The following is a 27,311-nucleotide window of genomic DNA, read 5'->3' on the forward strand; positions in this document are numbered from 1 at the left end:
GAGACGCTCCAAAGAACCTTTCTAAACACATCTACTTCACCTGTATCCTTTCTTTCCCACTACTTCTGGTGGGTGATGGGCTAAAAGGGAGGCTAAAGCATTTAAGAACTATCATTAAAAATAAAAATTAAAAAAAAAAAATTGAAGTTACACCTGCCTGTCAAAATGTAACAAGGAAATTGAGGCCGAGTTTTTGATGCTGTAGGCCTGGCTCTGGCCTCCAACTTGGTATTCCAAAAACTGGCTAAAATCCTGAAAAAAGTGACTCCCACCTCCTGTCAGGGTGCTGAGGATCAAGCTATCTATCACTCTGTCAGGGCACTGAGCATAAGCCAGCTGGTATGTGTCCAGCCTTGTGCCTGGCATGTGCTTCAAGGGCTTTTCATGGAGCTGGTACTGATGGCAGGCTGCAGCTGCTCAGGGTAAAAAGTAAATTCATTTTGGGAAGACATTTCTTAAGAACAGAGTGGGGCTTCTGCTTAATGGCGGATGTTAATACAGCACAGGACATGCGAGCAAAGGGTCTGTGACGTCAGCACTGCTATACACGTAACTGAAATCACACGGATTGCATTTCCAGGGGCTGGGTGGACAGGAAGACTGCACACCCGCACAGCCACTCGGAGCAAGAGGCACCAGCTCTCCGTACCCACGTTGCTAGGACATGCAGAATGTGATTTAATGGTGTGGATGGCTTTGCTTCCTAGAAGACCAGGGTGGATGGGCCAGTCAGAACTGCAGAGCCACCAGCCTGCAAGGTTACCCTCAGCTCATGTTGCCCGGGGAAATAGCATGGCACCACAGATTTGCCCGATTGACAGATTTCAGCCTTCAATACAAAGCCAGGGGTGTGACTCAGCTCTCTGCAGTGTCAAAGAAGTCCAGACCACCAGTCAGTCAGAAGGCACACGTGTGTGTCAACACCTTTTATTGGTTCACATTTTTTTCCAGAAAAATTGTAATAAAAATACATGGAATTGGAATTTGCATTACAGTACATTGTGCGATTACAGACTATATAAACAATGACGTATACTCCTTCTCGTGGGGACAGAACAATTCATTCCACTAAGAGGATCACATGATTAGTCGGTTACCCTACACTGTTCTGATCTCAGAGACTAGCAGATGGGAGAAAACAAAAAAACTAAAAAAAAAATAAATAAATAAAACTCAACAGTCAACTCTCTTGGTTCCCTTGGTCCTTTCTCTCTTCCCACTGTCTTCAACACATGGACGGGGGATGTGAGGGAGCCTCGTGGGACAGGGTAGGTGCTGCTGGCTAGACACCAAGCAAACCCATTCCCTGAGGTGGCCCGGAAGGGTGCTGTGAAACACCATACAGCACTGCAGGTGACAACAGGCAGAGGGGAGGGTAAAAAAAGGAGCTATGGGACCAGGGCGGGTGGCCCGATGGCTGTGTGCGATGGGAAACCTGGTTTGTATAGTCCTCAGCCAGTGTGTTCACGGTCACGTAACCTAGAAGCTAAACTACACTGTAAACGCCCAGCAGCAACGCCGGCCGAGCACTGGCTGTCCCACCAGAGTTCCTGTGGGCTCACTGAACAGAAAAAAAAAAAAAAAAATCTGGTTTTTCAATAAAAAATCCTTCACATCCACCTGTGTTCGATAATAATAATAACTTATGTTATGAAAGTCATTACCTCAGAAGACGTATATGCTGTGTGTAAAAAGAGCTACTTGCCTGTAAATGCAGTTCTTATGGAACACAAGCTTAAAACTAAACCCACCTCACAAAACCAAGAAGGTTAAAGCAGATTAAGCATTTTCCACTGAGAACCGTCTCAGCGCACTTAGACCAACAGACGGCAACTGTACCAGGAGAGACATTTGTAGCTGGTCGCTCTCCATGCTACCCAAGAGCCATGAAACACAGTGCAAGCAGATCAGCCGAGCCGCCACCTCCTCCCTAAGCAGCGACAGTGACGCAGGACATCAGACTTATTAAAGGACACAATGCAGGTTAGTAAAGACAGTGTATTTCAGTCACAGGGTAACTCGTCTTTCGCAGGATAAAATGGTTTGGCTCTCATAACCCATCTCACCCCCTTCCACACAGTCAAGACTGATGTGGAAGGTCCAGTCATGACAAAAACTGATTGCTAGCATCCCCTATCTCTAGTATCATTAACCCCATGGAGGAAAAAAGAAAAACAGAACTGACAGTCGATAGCTTGACAGTGAGACTAAGACAATCTACAGGGAAAGGCGGAGCTCAACAGATCGGCGGCTCTTCTGTCACTGCCCACCACCTGGGCTTGAGGCTGGTGACTTCATGGATGCATCCCTGTGATGCTCTGCCGATCGTTAAGTCTGAGTCTGTCATGGTAACCCCAGTGCGACGCTGCAGCCTCATTTGACCTGCCACCTCCTACACGCAAGATCCCAGGGACCTGGTGGCCTTAGGACAGCACCTTGGATTCGTGCCTAGGACCCAAGAGCCTTCCTGAATTTCACCTGGGCGTGGGCGAGGAAGCAATGCAATGGTCTGTAGTCTTGGCAACAGCATCCACACTGGGGCTTAACCTCAGCAGCCAGACTGGAGGATGTCTCCCCCAGAACGCTTTGTCACCGACAACGTTGTGAATATCTGCAGGAAAGGGGAAGAAAGCAGGGCATTTCAAACTCCTGAGCAAACAAGTTCACACGCATGAAATGCGCCACATGCATTAAAATGACTGAGGCGACAGGTAAAATAAACAGAACTCAAGTATTAAAACCAAAGACGTCCTCTAGTTCTCCAGAGGATAAAATGAGGAGCGCATTAAAATGACGGGATTCCTATGTGTGCACATCTGGTGGTTAGAGGCACTCTCTCCCCTGGTTCTCACACACTGGAAGCTAACCCGACGCACACAGACTGCGGCCAATGGAAAGGATGCCTGCTGTGCTGTGGGGGAGTTGGGGGACTGACTGACCATCTCACTCAGTAGCAATTCTTGTTGGTCTCACACACCCTCTCCCCTTGGTTTCCTCAACAGAGTCCCCGTGGCCCTGCTCTGTTCTGCAGCTATCTGGTCATAGCTGAGATGCAGTGAGACCCTGTAGACCACGGTCACCTCATAGGCTGCCACACCCTGACGCATAGACAACCGCCGATCTTGGCAGCAGCTCTAATCTCAGAGTCACACACAGAGGACCCAGCATTCCCCTCCCTTCCCGGGTGACACTTTACTACAAAGCAGAGTGTGGCCAGTGCTGAACTCCTCCCAGCTTTTTAAAGTTCCCAGGGTTTGCTCACCAGGCCATTCCTTAATGACTTTACCACAGATAGGAAACAATGCCAGCATGGGCCTGGGACCTTCACACCATTTCCAGCAGGCTCCACCTGCCCTGCCAGGCCCAGTCTCCTTAACCAAAGGCCACAGTGTATGTGGAAGGGTGCAGAGATACAGACTGCATAGATTTCTGCTGACACTCTGGAATAAACTTTTTTTTGCCAAATGCTATTTTCACTGTTTCAAAAAAAAAAAAAAAAAAAATGGTTTCTGAGACCACTAAACTTATTTATTTGTCCATTTATTTGAGACAGGATCTGACTCTGTAGCCCAGACTGACTTCAAGCCCATGACAACTCTCCCTTCCATCTTAGCCTTCCAAGCACCCATGTTCACAGATGAACAACGTATGTAATACAAGAAGAAAAGAGGAAGGAATCACAGTCATCTGGATGTACACTGACCACAGCAACCAGAATCAAGCAAGCATCCTTTGAACGAAAGGGGATTCTAATCCCGAGAAACACCTTTGCTCTAGCCCAGCCTTGAGGAGACACGGCCTTTCCTGTAACAACAGAGCAGCAGCACTGCCAATATTCAGACCTGAGTACTTAGGGGCCAAATCTTAAAATACTGCTAATTCACAGTCAAAACCCAGGGACTATAACAGGGAGTTCATCTTTGTTAGCAAGGATGTAAGACCCCTCAAGTGGTCGTCCCTTCCCTAACTGCACAGAAAAGCACACTCCCACCCAATCCCGCCAGGTACATTAGCACACCAACAGTCAATGCTAACAAGCCTGAGCCAGCCCAACCGTTTCTGAAGAGGAACACAATTCCTTTGTTTAAAAAAAGATGGGTGTTATGGATGGGGGAGGGGGTTATAAAGAGGTGTGGATAAGAACTAGCCCATGAAGAAGTGGGAGAATTTTTTTTAAAAAAAGGGCCATTACTTATGTTTTGCACTGGTGGCTCCCAATTGAAAGAAAAACTATAAGATAAGCCATTAAAAGATTTAGTTTAGGTTGCTGACAAGTCTACCATAACAGGTAGACATAGAAAGAAAAAGAACAGAGAAAGAAAAAAGAAAAAGATAAAAGAGAGATGAGAAAAAGAAAGGTGACAGGAAAGGAATATACAGAAAAGCTTGGCTATAGTAGTTAAGAGAAAGCAGAGAAGAGAGACTTCAATCGAAGGGAGATAGAAAACTCCTTGAAAAGGACCAGTGTGCATACTCCCACCCAATGCAAGTAAAAGAGCCAGCCGCTGAACCCAAGAGTGCCCTAACAAATGAAAGCCAGGGTCAGGAAATCCCAAGCCTTGAAAAAAACACCCCCAAATGGTGAAAATATTAGCTCTGAGTAAAGACAGTGATTAGAGTAAGTGGGTTTGGACCCATTCAACTCTTGGTGGACACAGACAGGGGCTTAACACTTGGTTCTCCTCCAAGCCAGTGGCCCCATTTCAAAAAAAAAAAAAAAAATCTTGGTTCCAAGGTGCCACTGGCACCAAAATATATTCATGGACTACCCGAAAACTGGTGGACCAAGAGATGGGCTGGATATCCCATTCATTTATGGTCATGCCAGACTGTCCCTACCCTCTGTTGGTCAAGACTTACTCCCCAGGATGGAGGCCCAGATACACTTCCTGCCCAACGGGCTGCAACTAACTGGCCCAAAAAAAACTTCTCCTACTGACCCCTGCTGGGAGCCGAGGCAACCCTCTGTTGGTCAAGACTTACTCCCCAGGATGGAGGAGTTTTCTCCATGCTGGTCAGAGACAAACTGGTGCTGCTGCAGTGGATGACACAGATGTCATCAGGACTGAACTTCTACTCCCTACCCCCGCACCCCAGGCTCGTCAGTGCAGAAAGCAGCCTTAGAGCTTGGAGCTGACACGACAGCAGGTATGCCTTTGCCACCGCCCATGTCCACAGGGCTATATACCAAGAGAAAAAGACTGTTCGCATCAGAAGAAATCTTAGATCTCTTAGATGCCCTAATAAAGCCAACAACTGTGAGTACTATTTGTTGTCCAGGACACCAAAAGGGAAGACACTCAGTGGCCCAAGACAATAACCAGACAGAATCAAGTGGCTTAAAAAGTGGCTATACAGAACCTATCTCGGTTATGGGCCTACAAGAGACACCCACTAAGAAATGGGACTAGATTAAGAGATGGCCTCACTTAAAACACACAGAAAAAAAGAGGACTCAGATTGCCAGAAGAGAGAACTATGTTCCCCAAAAAGCAAACAAAAGACTTACCAGGCTAAATACACAGATAGACTCTTGAGAGATAATAGAACAGTGTAAGGTATGCCAACAAGCAAAGAAAAAAAAAAGCTTTTGAGGCTTAGAGTAAACAAACAAACAAAAATACCTAAGAGAAAACAGCCTAGAGTATATTAGAAGACAAATTTTGCACAAGTTAGGCCAGAAAAATATAGACACCCTCTAATATTTGTAGACATTATCTAGATGGGTTAGGGTTTTCCCTACCAAACAGAAAACAGCTACTGTGATAACCAAGAAGATATTAGAAGAAATCAAATAACAATCTTGCTTTTGTTTCTAAGGTAAGTTAGAGATTATCAGAGATATTGGGGACTAATTAAAAGCTCCATTGTTCGTACTGTCCCCAGAGCTCAGGACAGGCATCGAGACCTTAACTAAATTGCCCTTGGAAACTGGCGCTGGCTGGGTGGTATCCCTTGTCCTGTTCCAAGCCTGGAACGGCCCTCTTGTGTAGAAACTCCCACTCCCTTGACTCCAGCTCTGGACTCACCCCCGGCCCCCAAAATGACTTTTTCAGGCTAATAAAAGGCTGTTCCTGGTGATGCCGACCGTCCCGACCGTCCCGACCTCCGCTGAAGTATAGAGTAACTACCTGACTTCACATAACTCAGACCAGCACCTGCGCCTGATGCCAACTAGAGAGCAGCCAGACACCTGAGTGACCCCCTCAAGCTCAAGAACACCTGCTGTTCTGCAAGGCCAAAGAGCAGCAGGCCTTGACTCCTGGGATGTCCCCACCCTAGAGACACAGGGGTAGAGATTACCCAAATGTCGGAGATAAGAGGCTTTTAAATCTAAACTGTGGCCCAGGCACAGCCTTAGAGAGTGAGGCTTAAGGTGTGTACACCCAAAGTTTAAAAAATATCCTGCGAGAAACCCCATACATGTGCGATCCCGAGATGAGAAAAGCTGGCAACAGGCCCATCAGTGTGTGTGTGTGTGTGTGTGTGTGTGTGTGTGTGTGTGTAAAGAGACAGCTACTTTACCTAAGAGTATAAGTACATACTAGAGACCATCCAGGGGTTTAAAAAAAAAAAAAAAAAAAAACAAAAAAAAAAAAAAAAAAAAACCCAAAAAAACAAATGATAGTTAAAGATTCAAAGACAGCCGGGCGGTGATGGCGCACGCCTTTAATCCCAACACTTGGGAGGCAGAGGCAGGTGGATTTCTGAGTTCGAGGCCAGCCTGGTCTACAGAGTGAGTGCCAGGACAGCCAGGGCTACACAGAGAAACCCTGTCTCAAAAAACCAAAAAAAAAAAAAAAATCAAAGACAAAGATATAGTCTGATACCTAAACCCTAAACAACAGTATCACGCTGTACACCAAGATGGATTCCAGGATTGGAATCACCCACAAGAAAAGGGGGGGGGGGGATATAGAAACTTAAAATTAATAAAAAGCTCTTATTTCGGTTTTAAACTCAAACATCAACTTCCCCCAGGGACACATCCTGGGAGAAGCACATTCCAAAGACTCAAACATTCCAGGAAGAAAGACCCAAGATAAAGTTTATGAGCCCTTAACACAGTAAAACCTGGGTGAACAGAAACTTCTTAAGCTGACCTTCTTTGTTGTAAAAAGATAAGGTGCAAATTTGAGTTACTTAGCAACCGGGTCTGGGAAAGGAAACCGAGCCTGGGAATGGCTGTTGGGAATTTGGCCTTTAATGTTTAAAAAGTAATTGTATAACTGCCCTCATAAATTCTGTAAAAATAGTATATAAGCTGCCCTCAGTTATAATTCGGAGTTCTTCCTGCTGACATACAAGGGAACCCCAGTGCACTGGTTTTATCAATTTATCAATTTATTAATAAACCTCATATTATTACAGTGAGTCCCGAATCCATGAGTACATCCCCTAAAGATGAACTTTCAGCTGGAGAGTCTGCCTGGGTCTGTGGTAATCACTCCAGTGAAGTGACAGTGGACCATGCTGTTTCCCCGAGTTCCTCTATGCAGCAGCAGAAAGATCACTCCATGCTCTGCTTCAAGGCAACAGACCGTCCGGCTGCCATGGCCAAAGGAACACTTCACACTAGCTCAGAACCCGTTCCTAATTTACAATTATTTCTAATCCATCAATGGATTGACGTTTGTGAAATCCAATAAAACGTATGAGGAACAGGAGAATTTAAAAGGTACGTAAATTAGCTGCCAATCTTCTCTTGGCTACAACTGTCAAAAGGCTCAAGTTTCTGACCCTTCTTTATTTCTATCCCATTGTTTCCCCAAAATTCTAATTTCTAATCAAGGAGATTGATTTCACCCTTTCTAATCACAGCAAGGACAAAAAATAAAGCAACAAAGCCAGCCTGAGGTGGTTTTAACAGAACCTACTGTTCTGCCATGCACTGCAAACACCCGTGCAACCCTCAGCCCAGCTGCACCTTGTGTGTGTGTGAAGGACCCTGGGGAGGAGCAGCTACCTTCTCAGCTGCAGCAGACTCTGACTGAGCTGTACAATCTCAAACACTCTACTCTTACGGGCTTTGTGAGCGGCCTTTCTTTTCCTAGCTTAGCTAACTTTGCTGCAAGCCAAGCTGAGAAGCTAAGACACACCAGACTTCACTGAAAAGCAGTTGCTGAGTAAAATCCTGACTCAGACTGGGCAACCGTGGGCCAAGTCCTTGCAATTTGTCATCAACATCCTTGTCTGTCACCAGGAGATGCTGCCCTCAGGTTCCTCAGGAAAGGAAACAAAGAAGCTGACACAAAGAGAACACAGTGCCTGGTGCACACAGTAGGCCCTCACGTAGCCAGTTAGTCAGAGGTCTTGCCAACACTGATTCAAATTTGTCTTCAGTGTCTCCGCTATACCCGTGTCCCCTCAGTTCCCTTCCCATAGTAGGACTGAAGTGGTCTGGGGACATTTCCAGGCTGCTGAGGTAGAGACATGAGGGGGTTGGGGGGGGGGAATGTGACCAGAGGAGGAGATATATTTCTGTTGTTTCTATGTGGCCAAATGCCAAGTGTGTGCAGGCACCCAAGCTCCCCTGGGGCTACAGTTACTGGGGCTGTGAACCCCGACATGTGTGCTGGGGACTGAACTCTAGTTCTCTGCAAAAGGGTTATAAACTCTTAACTGCTGAGCCATCTTGCCAGCCTAATTTCTGTTTTCTCACATTAAGCCTGTTTGTGATATTGTTAATATATTCTAAAAAAATAAAAGGCACTGGCACCTTTCCCATGCAGGCAGTCTGTGACACTGTACTGTTCATGACCCAAGACGATGAACCAAAGCAGGGTATGGTGTACCTGCTTTTACCCCCTGCACTCGGGAGGCAGGAGACAGAGGCAAGGCAAGTGGATCTCTGAATCTGAGGCCAGCCTGCTCTACAAAGCAAATCTAGGACGGACAGTCAAGGCTACACAAAGAAACCCTGTCAATAAATAAATAAATAGTATTAATGTAGACTCTTCAATCTTCCTAATTTTTTGAAAATAAAAATTTTTTATTTTGACATTTTTAAATGCCAAAACCAGCAGCTTCTATGACTCATGCCCCAGTACCTCTCTGCCGAGCCTGTCTGGAGAAATGCCTTAGTGTTTTATGTTTCCAATCAGGTTAGCACATGTCAATCGGGAGAAGGACACCATTCCTAACCACAGCAATGCAACGCACACACAATCGCAGTGCTTTCCCACGGCTGAGGCTTTGTTTAAAATATGGGGTCTGTAGCCTATGCCTGTGCAAATTCACACTGAAGCTGGGAAGAACTCTGACCTTCTGACCTTCTGTCTCCACCTCAGCGCTCGGATTACAGGCATAGGCTACCATTGCCCAGTTTGCCAGCTTATGTAGTGCTGGGATTAAACCCATGGCTTTATGCATGCTGAAGCAAGCACTCTATCACCTTACACTCAAGCTGTCTGTGTGTGTGTGTGTGTGTGTGTGTGTGTGTGTGTGCGCACACATATGTGTGTGTTTGTGTACATGCATGTATATGCACTCATGGTTGTCCAGAGGCCAGAGTCATGAAACTTCAAGTGTTTTCTTCTGTTGATTTCTACCTTACATTTTGAGTCTCTCACTGAACCTGCTTCCAAGATCCCTATCTTCATTCCCTGACCTTTCAGCCTCGGCCCCCCTTAACCCACTCCCACCCCACCCTGCCCATACTGGGGTTACAGAGGCACACCACCACACCAGAGTGCTCGGCCCTCTTTTGTGCAAAAAAAACCCCACTTTACCCACTGAGCCATTTCCTCAGCCCCTTCCTTCCTGTGTCTTTTGAAAGCTGACATTATGTCCAACCAAGAGCTCAGCTGTACAAGCACAACTGGAAACTGAAACCAACCAGATGAGCTGCAGAACAGGAACCAGTAAGAATGCACGCACGCATGCACCTACGTATACACACACACACCCTACATGCCTACACACACAAGCACAATATGTGGCTATGGCACACAGATACAAGCTGCCATTACTGACCCATGCGTGTCCTTCCACATCATTTAGATACATGAAGATAGATGTGATCCCTCTATAGTAACAGTACTCAGGCCTGAATGACGCTGACAGCGAGCACTGAGCCTGGTACCCAGAGGCCCCACCAGGCCATTTCCAGTTTCACTATCCTTTGCTTAGTGTTTCAGAAGCATCACTTTCCAGGATCATTCTTGGATGCCCACAAGTTCAAGAGGCAGACCCCATCAGCAGCCCGGAGGCTTTCCCAAGCTACGTTCTTCTAACGTAGAAGGTAAATACTCACCACAGAATACTTTAGGACATACAGTGATACAAGTAAGAGGCCTTTCCAATGGAGCTGGCAGTGCCGTGACTCACCTCTGCACAGACTGGGTGGATACCGATGGTGCTGTCCAGCTGCTGCTTGGTCAGTCCACACTTGAGCGCGGCTGCAAAGCCCTGCGTCACCTCTCCAGCGTTTGGACCCAGTACATGGAAGCCCACGACACGTTCCTAAGATGCAAAATAAATAGAGGGACCTGGGTAAGCTGGTCTCTCCCTTCTCTCCCCACAGCCCTGGTACGTCCACAGACTGTTCTAAGAAGCCCCTGACAGAAATGCTTTGCGCTGTTAAAGCCCCACTGTGTGCTATGGAGGTAATGACTCCATCAGGCCGGTACAGGAGACATAAGAACATCAAACCAGAGAACACACACACTTGAGGCAAAGTATATGCCTGCAGCTCCTTGGGTGCACAGCCATTCCAGACAATGCTAACAGGGCAGTCTCTCCGGTTCTCTCAGAGTCTGACAAACCAACGATCTGTGTTGACTGAGGCTTTAGGGAAGCCACTCAACTTTCAAGATCATTTAGCTGACACTCTGGGCACAGGAAGAGCAACAGTTAGACACTGTCCAGACCCTTCCACAAGCACAAGCAGGAAATGCCTAGAAACTAAAATACCTGTGTGGGAATTATTGGTTGTGGAGAAAATCTAAATCCCAAGCTCAGATTATCTCTGCCAAGAAGAGAGATCTCGTGCACGTCACTGTTTGACAGTACAGTGGGTGTGTTCTCAGAGCTGACAGACTAGACCAGTCAGTCACCCTGCTTGAAATAAATGAGGCAATGCAGGTCACGGGCTGCAAGCCGATGTACAGAGGCTTCATTAGGAACAGGCAAAGGATAAATAAAAACCATTTAAAAAAAAAAAGTTGTGTGAAACTGGAACTTCTGGGGCTAAAGAGATGGCTCACTGGTTAAGAGCACTGGCTGCTCTTCCAGAGGACCAGGTTCGATTCCCAGCACCCACATGGCAGCTCACACCTTGCTATAGCTTCAGTGTCAGAGAATCAGACACGCTCACACAGACATAAATGCAGACAAAACATCAATGCATATGAAATAAAAAGTAAGAAACTATAAAAAACATTTAGTTGCGTGTAAATATTTACAAACAGTTGAAGACGCCTTTGCTGTGTCAGTCTTGGTATACAATCTACATCAGACAACTGGGGGTCTGGGGTATGAATAAGGTACACTCATGTGCTATGTACCTAAAAGCATTGAAAATATACTAGGTTTGCATATCATAATGTAGGAGAACATAAGAAACCTAAACAGGGTTTTATTTGTGCAGTGCCAGGGATTAAACCCAGGGCTGTCAGCGTACTAAACAAGTCCTCTACCATTGAGCTACACCCCATCCTCTCAAAAAATGACATTAGAAGTAAAAGGTGCCAGGCCCCATTTACCGAGGATGACTCCTTTAATTCAGTCACAAAGCACCGTGTAATGTTTATATATAGGTAGATACACAGCAAGCAAAAACCATGAACAGTTAAGAGACACCAACTTCTGAAGAGGTGGGAAGGAATAAAAAATAAGACAGTAAAAAGCAAACAAACGAGCAGGGAGTGACTGTCACTGGCATGGCTGTGACACGGGCTGGAATCTATTAGCTCTGCTAGGTAAATGTTTGCACTCAGTCAGTTACCTCAGCCACAGAATGGGCAGAACGAGCAGACAGGAATTATCAGTGGCCACAGCTCAGATTACCAGAGATCCTGAACAGCACAGGAGCAGGGAACGGAGCTGCTGTGAACCGTATCTGCACTGCCAATCTCTTACACAGAAAAGGCTGGTGCTCACTGACCTGAGCGGTGGGCAGTAAGCACTTCTGTGTGCGAGTGTGAGTGTGTGTGTGTGTGTATTTATTTACACGTTTCACACATAGAGCACTAAGCTCTGCTTAAAACCAAAGACACTCAGTCACTGTGAAGTCACATAACACTTGGAAACATCACACTTCAAATAAAGCTTATGTCTAAAGAGCTAGAGAAAGTGACACGTAATCGGTCCTTATGTCAGTGCACAGTTCATTATTCATTTACTAAACATCATTCATTTACTAAACATCTACCTCAGTGATGACATCTGCATACACAAGGGAATGTCCTGAAACCCTCTGGTTTCTAGAAAAAAAAATCTGTCTAACCTAACACAGTAGTTTTAAACAAAGCATGTCATCACAGACAAACCCTAAAACTTTAATAATCTAAACAAGCTCCTTGGGTATCTGACATAGGGTTTTGGCTTTATTCTTATTTTTCCTGAAGGGATTTTTAAGGTCAAATGCTGAATATGTTAAAAAAAAAAAAGTCAGTTTCTGGTGCAATATTGAAACATGTTCTAGGATATACTATAAAATGTATTTCTTACTGTGTGGTAACAGTCAGAAAAGTTTAAAAAAAACTAAGGCAGTCAATCTCTCACTATGGGTTTGGAACACCTGAAAGGCATGAGTCTGCCCTTGGGCTTGGTCACTAGTGCAGCAGTGAGCTGCACTCGATCTGGTGCCCAGCCAAGTCTGAGCGCTTCCCACCACAGCTTTCCCTCAGGGCCAGCTGCAGACGATCAAGGGGGCTGGCTGGGTCTTGGTTTGTTTGTGGGTTTTTCTGTTTTTGCTTTGTTTTTTGGTTTTTTTTTTTGCTTTGGTTTTTTTTTTTTTTTTGCAGTTGTTGTTTTGTTTTTTATATAGCTGAGGGCTTCACAACTCTCCACTCATCAACACAGAGAAGCCCCAAGTGTTCCCTGACTTCCTTCACTCAAGTGTGTTTGTTTTCTGACGGTCTACAGTGGGGCCCTGGACCAGGAAAGATGAATGAGCAGCAGGCAGGAGAGGCCAGACCCTTGCCTCGATGCTGCCCCTGGGGCTGTGGACACCAACATGTGGAATCCTAACAGGACACATATCTCATGGTCAAACCTGAGCCATCTCAAAAGCTATGCATCGCCACACAAACACCACTGCACTTACGTCGTCTTTGAGGTTACAGATTATTTTTGCATAGCATTTGTTGTTATCCCGGGATGGAACTGTCCACTCCAATGGCCAAAAGAAACTGTGGTAAACCTGGAAGACACACGCACAATTCAGACTCATTTCCTTATGTGGGCTGTCCAGCAGTAGATGTGGATTTAAGTAATTACTTAATTACTTAAATAATTAACGCTCTGTTAATAAAGTTCAAAGAATAAACTGACTTGGTCAAAAGGCAAATAAGTTGGAACGTGGTTGTCAAAACCCCTTTGACTAATCTTGCTTATTCCCTTTGATTAGTACACCTTAAATAATGTAACAAAATGACCAAGAAAATCAAGAAAGCTGCCACGAGATTACTATCTTACCTAAGAATACAAGCCAGGCACAGTGGCACACGCCTTTAATCCCAGCACTTGGGAAGCAGACGCAGGTGGATCCGAGTTTGAGGCCCGCCTGGTCTACACAGGGAGTTCTAACATAGCCAGAGCTACATAATACACACATTAATGTTTCAAAAAAAGAAAAAGAAAGAAAAAAATACAAAGAGACCACCTGGTTAGCGTAAGTCAGTGGTTCTCAACTTGTAGGTCTCAACCCCTTGGGGGTTGACTATCAGATGTCCTGTATATCAGATATTTATTTCAATTATGATTTGTAACAGTAGCAAAATTACAGTTATGAAGTAGCACTGAAATACTTTTATAGTGGGGGTCACCACCGCATGCGGAACTGTATTGAAGGGTCACAGCGTTAGGGAGGCTGAGAGGAATGACAGCCATAAATAGAAGCTGGCAGGATGGCAGGGACAGCTCTAATAACCACCCAGCTGATGCTTCTCCTGCTTTCAGAAAGTTCCTCCAGGGAACGAGGAAGGAGGGAGATGAAGGAAGCAGGAAGCAGGAAGCAGGAAGCAGGAAGCAGGAAGCAGGAAGACAGGGGCTCTGATGTGTCTCGGGCATGACAAACAAGACTATTTCCTCCTCTAAGCGCTAGAATCAGTGTAAGCAGGGGAACCAGATCTGTGATCTGACACAAAAGATGCAACACATTGTAAAACTACACAGGGAAGACTAAGAAAACCCTTCCAAATGGCTACACCACAGACATCATCTGGGAGCAGGTGATTCCTATTTTCTTAATTGGGTTGTTCAAAACATCTCACTTTTATTTAAAAAAAAAAAAAAGAAAAAAAGAAAAAAGTAGCAAATCAAAATAAAAAAATTAAAAGTCTATTTGTGTGAACATGACGTGCTTACTAATAACCTTAAGATAAAAATACTTACACCAAAAAACCCAACAACTTGGAGAGGTAACATTTGTGCAGGTCTGTGTGTCCCATAAGGATATCACATTAGTATATTATACTATTATATGTATAATACAAAATATATTACTATACAGGGCATTATTATCACTCTCTTGTCTTACACCCCTGAACCTGGAGCACATCATTCTTTGGTAATGATAGATGCTAGCAGCCAGCAAAGGCCCAGCATTCATCCTGTCCATACTGCCTGCCTGCCTGCCCCGCCCCCTGACACGCCCGACCCACCACTCTCCATGAGTGATGGGATTCTAAACTCAGGTCCTTATGCTTGCACTGAAGCGCTCTTATATCATCCAGCTGCTAAATACTTTTGATAGGCAATCTATCTACAAGTCGACAATGGATTATAACCACAGACCAGAGACAACACTCAGCAGTTAAAAAGACCTGGGTTCATTTTCCAGCTTCTCTTTAGCTCATTCAGCTCGTGAGCAACTTCGGCCTATTGTGGAGTGTTGAAGCCATCTTTGTGAACACCTGGTAGCTCACAACCATTTGTGACTCCTGTCCCAAGGGATCTATCTGATGCCTTCTGGCCTTAAGGCCCCTCCAGGTGTGCTTGTGGTACAGAGATACATGCAGGCAAAACACCCATATGTATAAAATAAAAAATAAACACCCTTTTAAAAAATAAAATAAATTCAAACACCAGTAAGCATGCTTATTCATTCATTTACAACTGCACTTTTCTGCACACTGGAAACCACCTTGACTCTCTGAAAAAAGCAATGTGAAAAGGAGGAAAAGAACTTACCTCAATATTTTCTTCCCCAAATTTCTCCACAGCTTTTTCTTCTGAGAGGCCACAACAGCCATACTCCAAAGGAGTGAATACAGTCGTTGGGACATTGTCATAGTCACACTGTGTCAAATGGAGAAAAAAAACAGTTAAGAGAGGCAAAATGACAATAGAAAAACCATTGTCTCAGAGGGTGACAACACAAAACTCACTTTGACAGTGGAGCCCCCGTACAGCCTCTGAGCCAGCAATCTCCCCGCCTGGATGGCTACGGGAGTCAGCTCCAGCTTCCCCTCCAGAATGTCACCGATGGCATAGATGTAAGGCACATTGGTCTGCTCTTCATCCGTGACAGGTATCTTTCCGGTCCTGCAACCATCAATTGCTGCTATTAGTGAAGTAAAACTCCATCCTCTTCTTCCCCAGGAGAACAATGCTCCAATTACTAACAAAACAAAACAGTGCACAGGACTCAAAAATGCTTAGCAAAAATCCTGGCCACTACTTTAAAAAAAAAATTAAATAAGAAAAATAATTGTAAAACAAAAGAAAAACTCAGCGTGGTTAAGACTGTCAGTCCTAAATAAGAACAACCCCACACACACCCCGACTCAGTAGCACTGAGCAGCCAAGGCCTAAGAGTGCCCGACGCCTGGAGGTGATGCCCAGTCCTGAGACACAATTTACAGCAAAGGCAGAGGGAATCGGTGAGGACCTCGAAGTACAGTCTCCTTACTTTTCGTTTATCTTCACACCCACGGTCTCCAAGCCAATAGTTCTCGTACAAGAATCTCTTCCTACCGCCAACAACACCTGAAAAAACAATAAAGTATTAACAAAACCACTGCATAAACTACTTAACACAGACCTGGAAAACACCCTTCATTAATAAAAGCCAAGAGTTTAAGCAAACTAAAACCTTTTGTGTTTTAAAGCCTTTTAAAAATGACAAAACAAACATCTCTTGGCATTTCTTACAAGAACGGGAGTTGCTGCCCTAATTAAGTGCACGGTCCACGGCTGAGTTATCTCCTAAGTGGCCGGCCGCGAAGACAAAGGGAACGCACGGGCAGACTCTGGCTCATTAGCAATGTCTGCCTATTTGTGAAACTTGGCAGACAGGGGTTAAAGCCATCCCTGTGATAAAATAAGTCCTAATATCAGAGTAACTGAGATTGTGCAAAGAACAGGGGCATTTTAGAGAGAGGAAAGTCACCCAAAGTATGTAACTGACACCCAGCCTGACCTGGGCCCACTCCTTACAGTGTTAAATTCGCCTTCCATGGTCTCCTCGCTGTTTGTGGACTGAGCAGTCACCTTGAGTCGGCCTGGTGTCCCTGCTTCAATCTGTTCAATCTACAAAAGAAAACAAAGACACAGAGACAAGGAGGGTCAACTGTTTCTTCTATATCCATCTGCTTAGTCCTCAGAAACAGAACTCAGCCCTGAAAGGCTCTTACATCATCTCCCTCACGTAGCAACATTGGGAGAAGCAACTTCCAGGGACCTCACTAACACAGCTTGCTTGAGAGGCTTTTTCTCAAATAATTCTTGAGCAGAGAAAAAGGTGGGAAAGAAAGTGGAGAACACACAGCATGCTCCCTGTGACGGACCCACCATAGCTCGCTCCTCTGGACCCATCACCCCTGCTGTCTCAGGGTAGTTACTGATGAGAGCCTCAGCTACCAACTTCGGAGCGTCCGTTTTGACTACAAATGTTTGCTTTCCCTGACAACAGTGAAGTATGTGAGTAAGGACTTAAGTGTGAGCTAGAAAGCCCTAAGAATCACAGTGGGAGCGATGTGGTTAAGTACAAGTTCAACAGTTGAAGCTGTAGACCCAAGAAAGGGGTGAGCAGCCTCCTGAATTAGCAGGAGAAAGAACATCCCCATCCTACTGCACACAGATGTTCATGATAACCTATAGCACACAGATGTCTGTGATAACCTATTACACATAGATGTTCTTGACAGCCTACTGCACACAGATGTCTGTGATAACCTACAGCACACAGATGTCTGTGATAACCTACAGCACACAGATGTCTGTGACAACCTATTACACACAGATGTTCATGACAGTCTACAGCACACAGATGTCTGTGACAACCTACAGCACACAGATGTTCGTCACAACCTACTGTCCACATATTTGTGACAGGCTACTGTCCACACATTTGTGCGAGCTTACTGACAGGCTAAGGGCACCAGCCAGCCACCACAACAGTCCACCACTCCTTGAATGTTGACACTATTCAGGAAGAGTTACATTTCAGAAAAGCAGACACTTCCCATAGTCCAACATATAGCTGTCTCCTAATCACAGCCCTAACGCAAGCCTGTTCCCTAAAACCGTCCAGAGCAGTGGTCTTCAACCTCCCAATGCTACTGTAACCCTTTAATACAGTTCCTCATGTTGTGGTAACCCCCAACCATAACAATATTCCTACCTCATAACTGAAATTTTGCTATTGCTATGAACCATAATCTAAGTACCTGTGTTTTCTGATGGTTGTAGGGAACCCTTGTGAAAGGATCGTTGTCCCCCATACCCCTAAAGGAATTCATGACTCAGGTTGAGAACCACTGAACTACAGAGATGAAGTACTGGTAACTTACTGGTAACTCCCAAGAAATCCAAAGTTCAGCTCTCAGAGACAGGCGGTTAGAGCCACGCTATGCTCTGTCTCCTTAGCTACATCAGCCAGCTCCTCACAGGAAATACGGAGCTGCTGCCATTATTCTCAATGTACAGAAGAAACAGCCTGGAGAGGCTAAGTAATTCTCCCTAAGTCAGTAAGTCCCTAAGTTTGTCAGCCACAAAAGGACAGTATTTGGCAAGTGAGTCTGATCCCAAAACTGTATCTTATTAGCCAGCACTAAGAGAATCACTCACACAAACCTAATTTACTGAGAGTCAGCCTAACATTTCTAAACTTTACCAAAAGCAAGCCACTTAAAGCCACTCTAGAGGGAACTGCTGGTCTGAGATGCTAAGTGACGGACTTGACCTTGTAGCATGCAGGTGTGCGTACCAGTGCAGACGGAACCTAGAGCCTTCTGCTTGTTAGGCATGCACTCTCCCACTGAGCTGCCCCCCAGCCCAGATTCACCAGTCTTCTAAGGTAATGGTAACGAAGACATAGACTTAACGTGGTCTATTTTAGATCCTTTACGGCAAAGGCGAATGAAGCTAGCCCATGAACAATTACCTCCAAGAAAACAGGATTATATAGTGCCTATGATGACAGTATGTCCAAGGAAAATGTTTTCCTGAAGAAGGCAGAGAGGGGAGAAGCGGAGTCTAGTGTGTCGGTATGTGCATTCAGAATTGCAGTGACGCAAACAGCCCCGAGTGTAGCAGACCAGGGGCACCGTCATGAAAGGATGCAGTGAACGTAACAAGGGATGAGGTCGCTGGCATGGACTCAGCAATGGTACTGAGGCAGCAGTCAGCACACGCTCACACATCAGCACCTGCTCCTGACAGTCCCTAATGCTCAAAGGTCTGTCTGCTTCTACCGCCATCCTGTCTTTTTTGCCTTTCACCATGAACATAAAACCAACCACCGCACAGAAAACCCACTTACTTTTGTTGGAACGAACTGCCTTATAAACTTGATGCCATGTTCCTCCATGTGTTCACCGATTTTGTTGGCCATGTCTTGGTCAAATCCTCTAAGGAGAATGGACCGCACCATTACAGTGACATCTAGACCAATACCAGCCAGAAATCCTGCACATTCCAAGGCGACATAGGACGCGCCAACCACTAGGGTCTTCCCCGGGCAGTAAGGCAGGGAGAAAAGATCGTCACTGGAAAGTTAAGGGGGAAGAAAAGAAAGAGAGAAATGTTCACGCATGAATAAAGATGCAAGCATCTCCCACTTTCCTAAGAATGACAACTTTTAACATTATAAACATTTAATAAGACACCATACACATATGACAAAATTCTAAAAGGACTTAGATACTAGTCTTTGTTGGCAATACCCGGCTGGTCTTTAAATATGCTACTGGCTAAATACAGCCGACAGCGTAGCTTCTAGAACCAATCAGATCCATGTGTGGAAAAATTTCCCATTTGCCAACCTTTCAAACAACACTGCCCCACACTCAGTCGCCTTCCTTCGTGGAAAATGTTTTCCTTCTTATCTGGACATCCAGTAGCAAGAGTGGGGGTGGGGAGGCTTTGAAAGTTTAATCTTCGTAATATAAAAAGTTATAAAAGCTTAACTCAACAAAAACCTTACAGTTGAGTTCAGAAGAGACCACAAATACACATAGGTGTGCAGTACGAGCCTTTAATCTCTGCCCTCAAAGAGGCAGGAAGGTGTTAGTTTGACGCCAGTCTGGTCTACACAGAAAGACCCTGTCTCAAAAACAAAAAAAACAAGGAAAACAGAACAAAATTTAAAATGTATGTCAGGATAGCTGGATAAGGGGGGTGCATGATTACAGACCCAGCACTTGGGGCAGAAGCAGAGGATCATGGATTCAGGGTTGTCCTCAGCTGTGTACTGAGTCTGAGGCTTGCCTGGGCTGTACAATGTCCTCCAGCCTATCACACCCAAAGAATAAGTTGTTGGGCATAGCGGCAGATGCTTGTGGACTCAGCTTCTCAGGATGCTGAGGCAGGAAGATCACTTGAGTCCAGGGATTCAAGTTCACCTGGGCAATAATAGGGAAACCTTACCTCTAAGAAAATAAAAAACGGAAAGGGACCTTGGTAGGGTCTGAATGTCTATGTGCCTAAATATTAAAATTCCTCATAGTACTCTACTCCAAGTGTGATGTTGTTAATAGGTTTTTAGTAGATGATTAAGGTATAAAAAAAAAATCTGGCTTGGGCTGGAGAGATGGCTCAGCAGTTAGGAGCACTGGCTGCTCTTCCAGAGGTCCTGAGTTCAATTCCCAGCAACCATCTGGTGGCTCACAACCATCTGTAATGAGATCTGATGCCCTCTTTTGGTGTGTCTGAAGACAGCTGCAGTGTATTCAGATAAATAAAATAATTAAATCTTTAAAATAAAAAATCTGGCTCTCACAAGTGGGAACTGAGTCTATACAAGAACCTACAGAGATGCCCCCATCCTTTCCACTATAGGAAGACCCCACCTATGAGCACGGGATTGAGCCATGGCCAGTACCTCAAGCCTGTGTTCTGAACCTCCAGAACTATGGGCAATCTGTTACACACAAGCCCCCACTTAGTCATTGTGTTACAACAGCCCAAAGACACTAGGCAAGACCAAACATCCCAGGTAATAGAAACAGAAGCATCGGAGCTGTCCCTGCGCCAGGCATCAGGGAGTCATACTTCTAGAAGAAGGAATCCAAAAATTCCCAGGCACAAAAACATCCCAAAAAGCAGAGACTTTCTCATTTAAAACTCAAAAACAGTATGGGTAGTGTTACCCCTTGATGAGAAAAATCTTTTTTTCTTGACATGTTTTAGAAGGCTTCTCTACAGGGGACTATCACGCAGTGGGGCCAAGGCCTTTTAAGGCTGGATGCATAGCCACTCGTTAAAAGTTAACCCTTTGTTTCCACTCCCCTAGTGTTGACAAACATGGTCCTTGCTCAGCACAAAATAAACTTTCCTACAGGAGACCACATTTATGTTACAAAATATCCACCTGGTTTACAAATAGACATAAATGAATTTCAACTGCAAAGAGAAATGTCAATCTAGTTACATTGTGTTGCCAGGGTAGTGTGTTCACTCTGAGTGGCAGCAGGCCCAATGCCTGCAGCTTGTAACCTTTAAAATGTTGCCAGTCCCTGACTCTCTTTCAATCCCCAGGGACAATGGTGGCAAAGAATTCTTTCCTAAGTCTGGAAAGGAACCAGGTGTGTTTAAAGAAGCAAGCAGAAGGCCAGCCATGGCCTGTTTCTCCCACCTGCTGATGCAGTACTCTTTGTCTCCAGGGATGCCCAGGTAGCGCGGCCTTTCACCGGTGGCAATGAGGAACCGCTCTGCTGAATAGATTTTTTCTTTACCTTTGTTATTTGTTGCCTGCAAAGGAAACAATGTCAATCCCAATGCAGGACTCTGCCTTAGAACCTATGTAAAGGTTCTAACCTTAGTAGAGGGCACTTACACACTGTCTCTCTCAGTTCTCATAACAGTAAGAGAAACTAAAGGCTGAGCAGATAAAGAACTGCCTCCAGGAATAATGCTACCCAGTGACAGAGTAAGCCTCACATTCAGGTAATCTGGCCCAGGATGGAGACACTCCCCAGCCCCACAGAAGGTCCCATGATGGTCTTAATTTTTGGACCTTATTTCATTTCTTAAAACACATTTGGAGGGGGCTGGAGAGATGGCTCAGCGGTTAAGAAAGGTTAACTGCTCTTCCAGAGGTCCTGAGTTAAATTCCCAGCAACCACATGGTGGCTCACAACCATCTGTAATGGGATCTTCTGTTGTGTCTGAAGAGAGCAATAGTGTACTCATATACATAAAATAAATAAATCTTTAAAAAAAAAAAAAAACACACATTTGGAACAATTTTCTTTGATAACACCAATGAAAGCTACTTTTGAAAAGGCAGGGGATGGATGCTCCAGTGGCGCAATCGGTTAGCGCATGCTGTACTTATAGAAAAGGCAGGAGATGAGCAGAGAATACAGCTTTACAATTACCATAATCTTGTGAGGACCAATGAACCTCCCGTAAGCATTCTCATAGACGACCTTTTTTTCCCGGAGAGCTACTCGGTAGCCCCAGTTCAGCGAGCCGATATGATTCTGCACAGATTCTGTCATTTTCTCCCAGTCATGCTTAACTGCGTGAGAAGAGAGAACATTTAGTCCTTCAAACTGCTTGATGCGTTTCAGTAATTCTCACCCAGAGCTAGGCAGTTCAACCCAGGAGGACAAGTTCTCTTGGATAAAAGGTCAATTTCTCATGTCTGGAATTCAAAACCACAACACAAATTCTTCCCTTCTTTATCAAGAACTGAGCTGGTAGTTTACTTTGGATTATAGACACTGACCTGTGGAGAACAGGGTACCATTAAGGCTTAGGACTGCATCCTAACAAAGTCAAAGACTCTACTCTAGCCAGGTGTGGGTCACTACACCGTAACTGGGCATGCTCAGTGTGGGCAGACCATGATGCCATGGGCCTCGAATCATTTTTGGTCAATGAACTTTTACTGAAATATAGCCAAATTCATTTGCATGTCATCTGAAGCTGTTTTCACAGTATGAAAACAGAGCTGAGTGATTCCACAGAAACTGTACGTCAGGCCCCCAGCATCTCAAACACTTGCTTTATCTGTAAGTTTGCTGGCTCCTTATTCAGAGAACTTGAATCTTTTTTTGACAGGCACGTGTCTATAATAGCACTTAGGTGTATTCCAGGTGAGTGTAGACTATAGAGTAACATTTCAGTCTTAGTAACAATATGTGTCTAATCCCAACACTCAGGAGGCAGAGGTAGGTGGATCTCTGTGTTTGAGGCCAGCCTGGTCTGCAGAGTGAGTTCCAGGACAGCCAGGGCTACATAGAGAAACCCTGTCTCAACCTCCGTCCCTCAAAATAAACCCAAAACAACTGCCACCAACAACATCCGCCTTTAATCACTGGTTAATCATTGTCATTAATGACTTGAAGAAAACAGGGCACAGATCAAATACACTCAGGAGACAGGGAGAAGACAGTCCCAGGGAGGCTATGGCTGAAGAGGAAACAACACAGACTTTTCTCATGAAAATGAAGTCTCCAACCCACTGATCAAGGAGCCGGTCACTGAGCACAAGATGGATCCAGGCCCATGGTACTTAGGTCTGCGTTTTGAATTAACAGGACTGTACAATAGCCGGCCTGTGGCTTTGTAGAGAATAAACTACAGAGACTTGATTCACACACATCATGTAATGTTAGAATGAGAGCCCTCTGTAAGAGTCAGCTCACTTTAGGGGCTGTGGAGCCAAGGCACCTTGGGGTAAGGCTGCTGTAGGCCTACCTGGCTGGCTTCTGTGCACCAGAAGAGAACTCACTGCTCAGCAGGAACAGAAGAGAACAGTACATACTCTGCCCCACAGGCCAATCATCTATAATAACTACCAATCTTTTACCAATATGTGGTTGAGTTTGGTTTTGATTTCTTCATTTTAAATTAAAGCACTGTATTTTAAGTAAATCAGTAGTTAGCGGACTTGTCACAATTCTGGCAAGTGGCAAGAGGCAAGCCTGAAATCCAGGTAAGTCACTCTAGTCACAGCAATCACTTTATGTCCCAAAACCAACGATTCGAACTCGTGTGCGATGCACTCATGCCAGTCACAACACCCCGTGAGCTCAGAGGGCTCAAGAAGTGTTTCTCAAACCTGACAATTCACAGCCCTGGGGCTAACCCCGGGCTGACTTGGGATAGGCAGGCCTCATCTAGGTCCAGGTATCTAGATGACACACTGCCAAGACCACAGCGTTTGAGCCCCTCCTTTCCCCCACACCTGTGTCTTCGAGTTTCCAGCCATAGTTGCGCGAGTCCTTCAGAGCTTGTCCTAACAAAGCTGCCTGGTGCATCAGTTTTTTAGGTATGCAGCCCACGTTCACACATGTTCCTCCGAGACCTGCAACAACAGAGAAGTCAGTTCACAGCCCACTGCAGGGCCTTCCTAGAAGCCAAAGTGTATTAAAATATAACAAGACAACATCATTTTTACTATTATTAGTCTAATGCAGCCAAAACTGTTAAAGTTTGCTCCTAAGAATCATAGTCATGGAGCCTAATGTACAGAGCAAAGTAGTCATTCTGAAACAAACAGATTTTCACGATCTCTGTAACTTCCAAATTCAAAATAGTCAATAGTGATGCGAAAATTGAAATTTTACTATGTGCATAACCCTGTACCTGCTACTGAATCTACACACAGAAATGATGAAGCAGTTGCTATACTAAGCATGGTTAGATGCAGGTCTGAAAATATGTATAAAATTTGATGTTTATGTGAATTTTGGGGGAAGCAGCCTATAGTTTTCCCTGATTCTCCAAAGAACTGCTATGTTAAAACTTCCCTCTCCCAAAACAGTAATCCTTAAGAACATCGGGGTCACTGCTTTCCATCAGAACAAAACTCAGGGAGGGAGCTCTGGAGCTCACAGTTCAAGGCCTGTCCTCTGAAAATACCAGTGTCACCATGAAGTCCAAACTCCACAGGTCAGGGGACTGAGCCCAGCACCAGGAACAGAGAGTGACAGTCACTTGCGGATACAAGAGTTAATAGACCGTGCTGCCATCTTATCTGGCTGGACTGCGGCCTAGCGCTAATGTGAGCAGCAAATGCTCTTTATAAAATGTACTCATCATTTCTCTTGCCTCAAACTCCTCGAAGGCCTTCATTATCTGCTTTCACTGGTCCAAAGTCCTCACTGTGGCCTGTTAAGTGCCATAGTTTGACCTGTCTTTCTTTCCACTTTTACTTCGTCACGCCCAGCTCTGACAACCCAGCTCTGCCCAAAAAGGCCTCTTACCCACCCCTGTGAGTCTACTCTGTGGGACCACTAACGAATACTGCCTCCAAGTTCTGCTTTAGCTTTTAGCACAGCTGCCTCATCTTCTCCTGCAGCGCCTCTAGTGGGCATCTCTTGAGAAACCCTGCCTTAGAGCTCACATGGTGCAAGCTCCCCTCCTTCAGTACCACTTACCACCAAGGGTCAAGTTCTTACTTCTGTTTCCCTCTAAAGTCTATGCTCCACAAGGGCAGGAACTTCTTACAGAGTTCAAAGCCCGATGCTCCTGGTTCACAAATCATTGAAACACGTTCAATGAATGAGCAGCCAACATGCGATTCAGCAAGACTCAGATAGCTGCTCTGTCTTGGCTCTCTGAACGGGGGAGAATGCTTACACAGCTTCCACTCTACAGATAACTGAGTATGCAAAGGTCGGCCTTTGAGCCAGCTTGTGGTCAAGGTTTCTGCTTAACTGGATCCCATTAACTCAGTTAACTCAGCTCACGTGGGAGAGCTGGGCTTTGTCGTTTTTAATCTTTGTTTGTTTGTTTGTTTGTTTGTTTGTTTTTTAAGTTGGCTTTTAGGAATCATTGGCATCACCATCGAGGGGAAACCACCATTGCAGGGAAACTCACCCCATCTAGTTCCAAGAGGAGTTGGCGTGACGAAATCCAAGACCAGCACCTTCTTGTCAAATCTGGCTGCCTCCTGGGAAACAAAATGATTCCAATGAGTCAACAAGAGAGTGGAAATGAGGACTGGCACTCACTATGTCTCTATTATTCTCTAAAGCCTGAGGTACCACCAGTCACAGGTCGAAGTCTGAGAACCTAACACACCGTATTGATTAGTTCAGCTCTAGGGCAAAAGCCAAGACACTGACAGCTTCAACAATTACCCAGATTACAGCTGCAAAATTGTTACCAACAGCTGGCAGGCCCCGGCTAACTCCTGCATGATTCCCCTCAACCATCAACAGACACAACACAAATCTGAAAACGTTTTTTTCCATTTCTAAGCAAGTGGTAATAAACACTGGTGGTAAGGCCATCTGACTGACAACTTGAAGGCCTTCTCACCCTGTACCCTGGGAGGTGACATCTTTAAAGGAATTTCTGAGTTAATCTAGTTCTATCTAAGCCAGAGTACAGGAGGAGGGGTTGTTTTCTTTTTCTGAAATTGTCTTTCCTGTAGAGACTATTTCTTTCTCACAGAGGAAGTGTGGTATATACTGGCCACTGGACCTGCAAAGGTTATGGGAGCGCAAGGACAGAGGCTGTGTGTCCTTCACACATGCCACTGTGACAAAGCGACCTGCCGCCTGCTACTGCAGAGTCAACTGGGAGGCTTCTCGAGTCCACCTTTAAAGGCTGGTGTAGTCCACACCTTAGTGAAGTGTAACCATTTTCTCCTTTTTAAAGATCGTGCTGGAAAGACTGGCAGGCCTAAGGGCTGGTCATACAAAGTGTGCCCTAAATCATTGTCATGAGTCTCTTTGTACGCCCTGCCAAAGTGAACAGAATAAATACACAAGCCTGGATGGACAAATCGAAAGAATGTAGAGAGCTTCCGTGGGGAGGGGGTACTGTACCCTAACCGTCACGCAGACACCACAGCAGATGGTCTTGCCTTAGCTGCTGCCAGTCCTCCTGAGCCTCCTCCAATGATGATCAGGTCGAAGTCATAGGACCCGGGAGAATCTTTGGAGCCATTCATTGTTGGCAGCTTTTGAAGTTGGCCTTTTTTGTATGGCTGCAGGAAAACAACAGAAATGAAAAGAATTTAACTGAAAAGCAGCAATGCCCAAAAAGCTTTGATAATCTTTCTTTAAAGAAAATCAAAGGCCATGTTCAAAGGGGAAATGTAGACTCTCGCTGCAGCTATGTGTGAAAACATCAGGATTCCTGAAAGGAAATCAATACTTCTTCCCATCTAGGCCATTATCAAAGAGACCTGCATCCCAGCATCCTTCTCCATGCCTGCTCCCTACTCAAGAGTTCCCATATTCTGCACACCGACAGCAGCCCATCCGAACCGACTTACAGCTAAGCTAAGACTGGTAACACTCTCTCTCCCAGAATTTAGTATTCAACAGGCGTGTATTAATTACACATAATAGTTTCACTGTGCTATCTTCATACTGACTGCCCAGGAATCTTTTTTTCTTATCTGATTTTTGTTGTTGTTGTTGTTGTTGTTGTTGTTGTTGTTGTTGTTGTTGTTGTTTTTCGAGACAGGGTTTCTCTGTATAGCTCTGGCTGTCCTGGAACTCACTCTGTAGACCAGGCTGGCCTCGAACTCAGAAATCCGCCTGCCTCTGCCTCCCAAGTGCTGGGATTAAAGGATCTGATTTTTAAAAATAAAAAAATCTGTCTGTCTGTGGGGGAGGACACTTGTCACAGCATGGTTGTACAAATCAGAGGAAAATTACGGAGTCAGTTTATCACCTTGGTAACAGGCACTTTTGTCTGCTGAGCCATCTCACCAGCCCGCCCTTCCCAGA

General features: G+C 45.1%; 1 protein-coding gene across 3 annotated transcripts in view; it reads right to left on the bottom strand.

Annotated features, from left to right (window-relative positions):
- Positions 1-911: 911 nt before the first annotated feature.
- Positions 912-27,311, bottom strand: part of Txnrd1 (thioredoxin reductase 1) — a 90,432-nt gene continuing 64,032 nt past the window's right edge. For all 3 annotated transcript variants that reach the window (XM_076919845.1, XM_076919846.1, XM_076919847.1), the window contains 13 exons: positions 26,438-26,560; positions 25,444-25,516; positions 23,807-23,926; positions 21,990-22,132; positions 21,245-21,360; positions 18,932-19,157; positions 16,606-16,698; positions 16,079-16,155; positions 15,555-15,711; positions 15,358-15,465; positions 13,271-13,366; positions 10,330-10,464; positions 912-2,611 (listed from right to left, as the gene is read on the bottom strand). In XM_076919845.1, the coding sequence (XP_076775960.1) occupies positions 2,549-2,611; positions 10,330-10,464; positions 13,271-13,366; positions 15,358-15,465; positions 15,555-15,711; positions 16,079-16,155; positions 16,606-16,698; positions 18,932-19,157; positions 21,245-21,360; positions 21,990-22,132; positions 23,807-23,926; positions 25,444-25,516; positions 26,438-26,560 (1,530 nt within the window). In that variant the 3' untranslated portion in view covers positions 912-2,548. The remainder of the gene's footprint in view (positions 2,612-10,329; positions 10,465-13,270; positions 13,367-15,357; positions 15,466-15,554; positions 15,712-16,078; positions 16,156-16,605; positions 16,699-18,931; positions 19,158-21,244; positions 21,361-21,989; positions 22,133-23,806; positions 23,927-25,443; positions 25,517-26,437; positions 26,561-27,311) is intronic.

The sequence above is a fragment of the Arvicanthis niloticus genome, chromosome 22, assembly GCF_011762505.2.
Source record: "Arvicanthis niloticus isolate mArvNil1 chromosome 22, mArvNil1.pat.X, whole genome shotgun sequence".
Lineage (NCBI taxonomy): Eukaryota > Metazoa > Chordata > Mammalia > Rodentia > Muridae > Arvicanthis > Arvicanthis niloticus.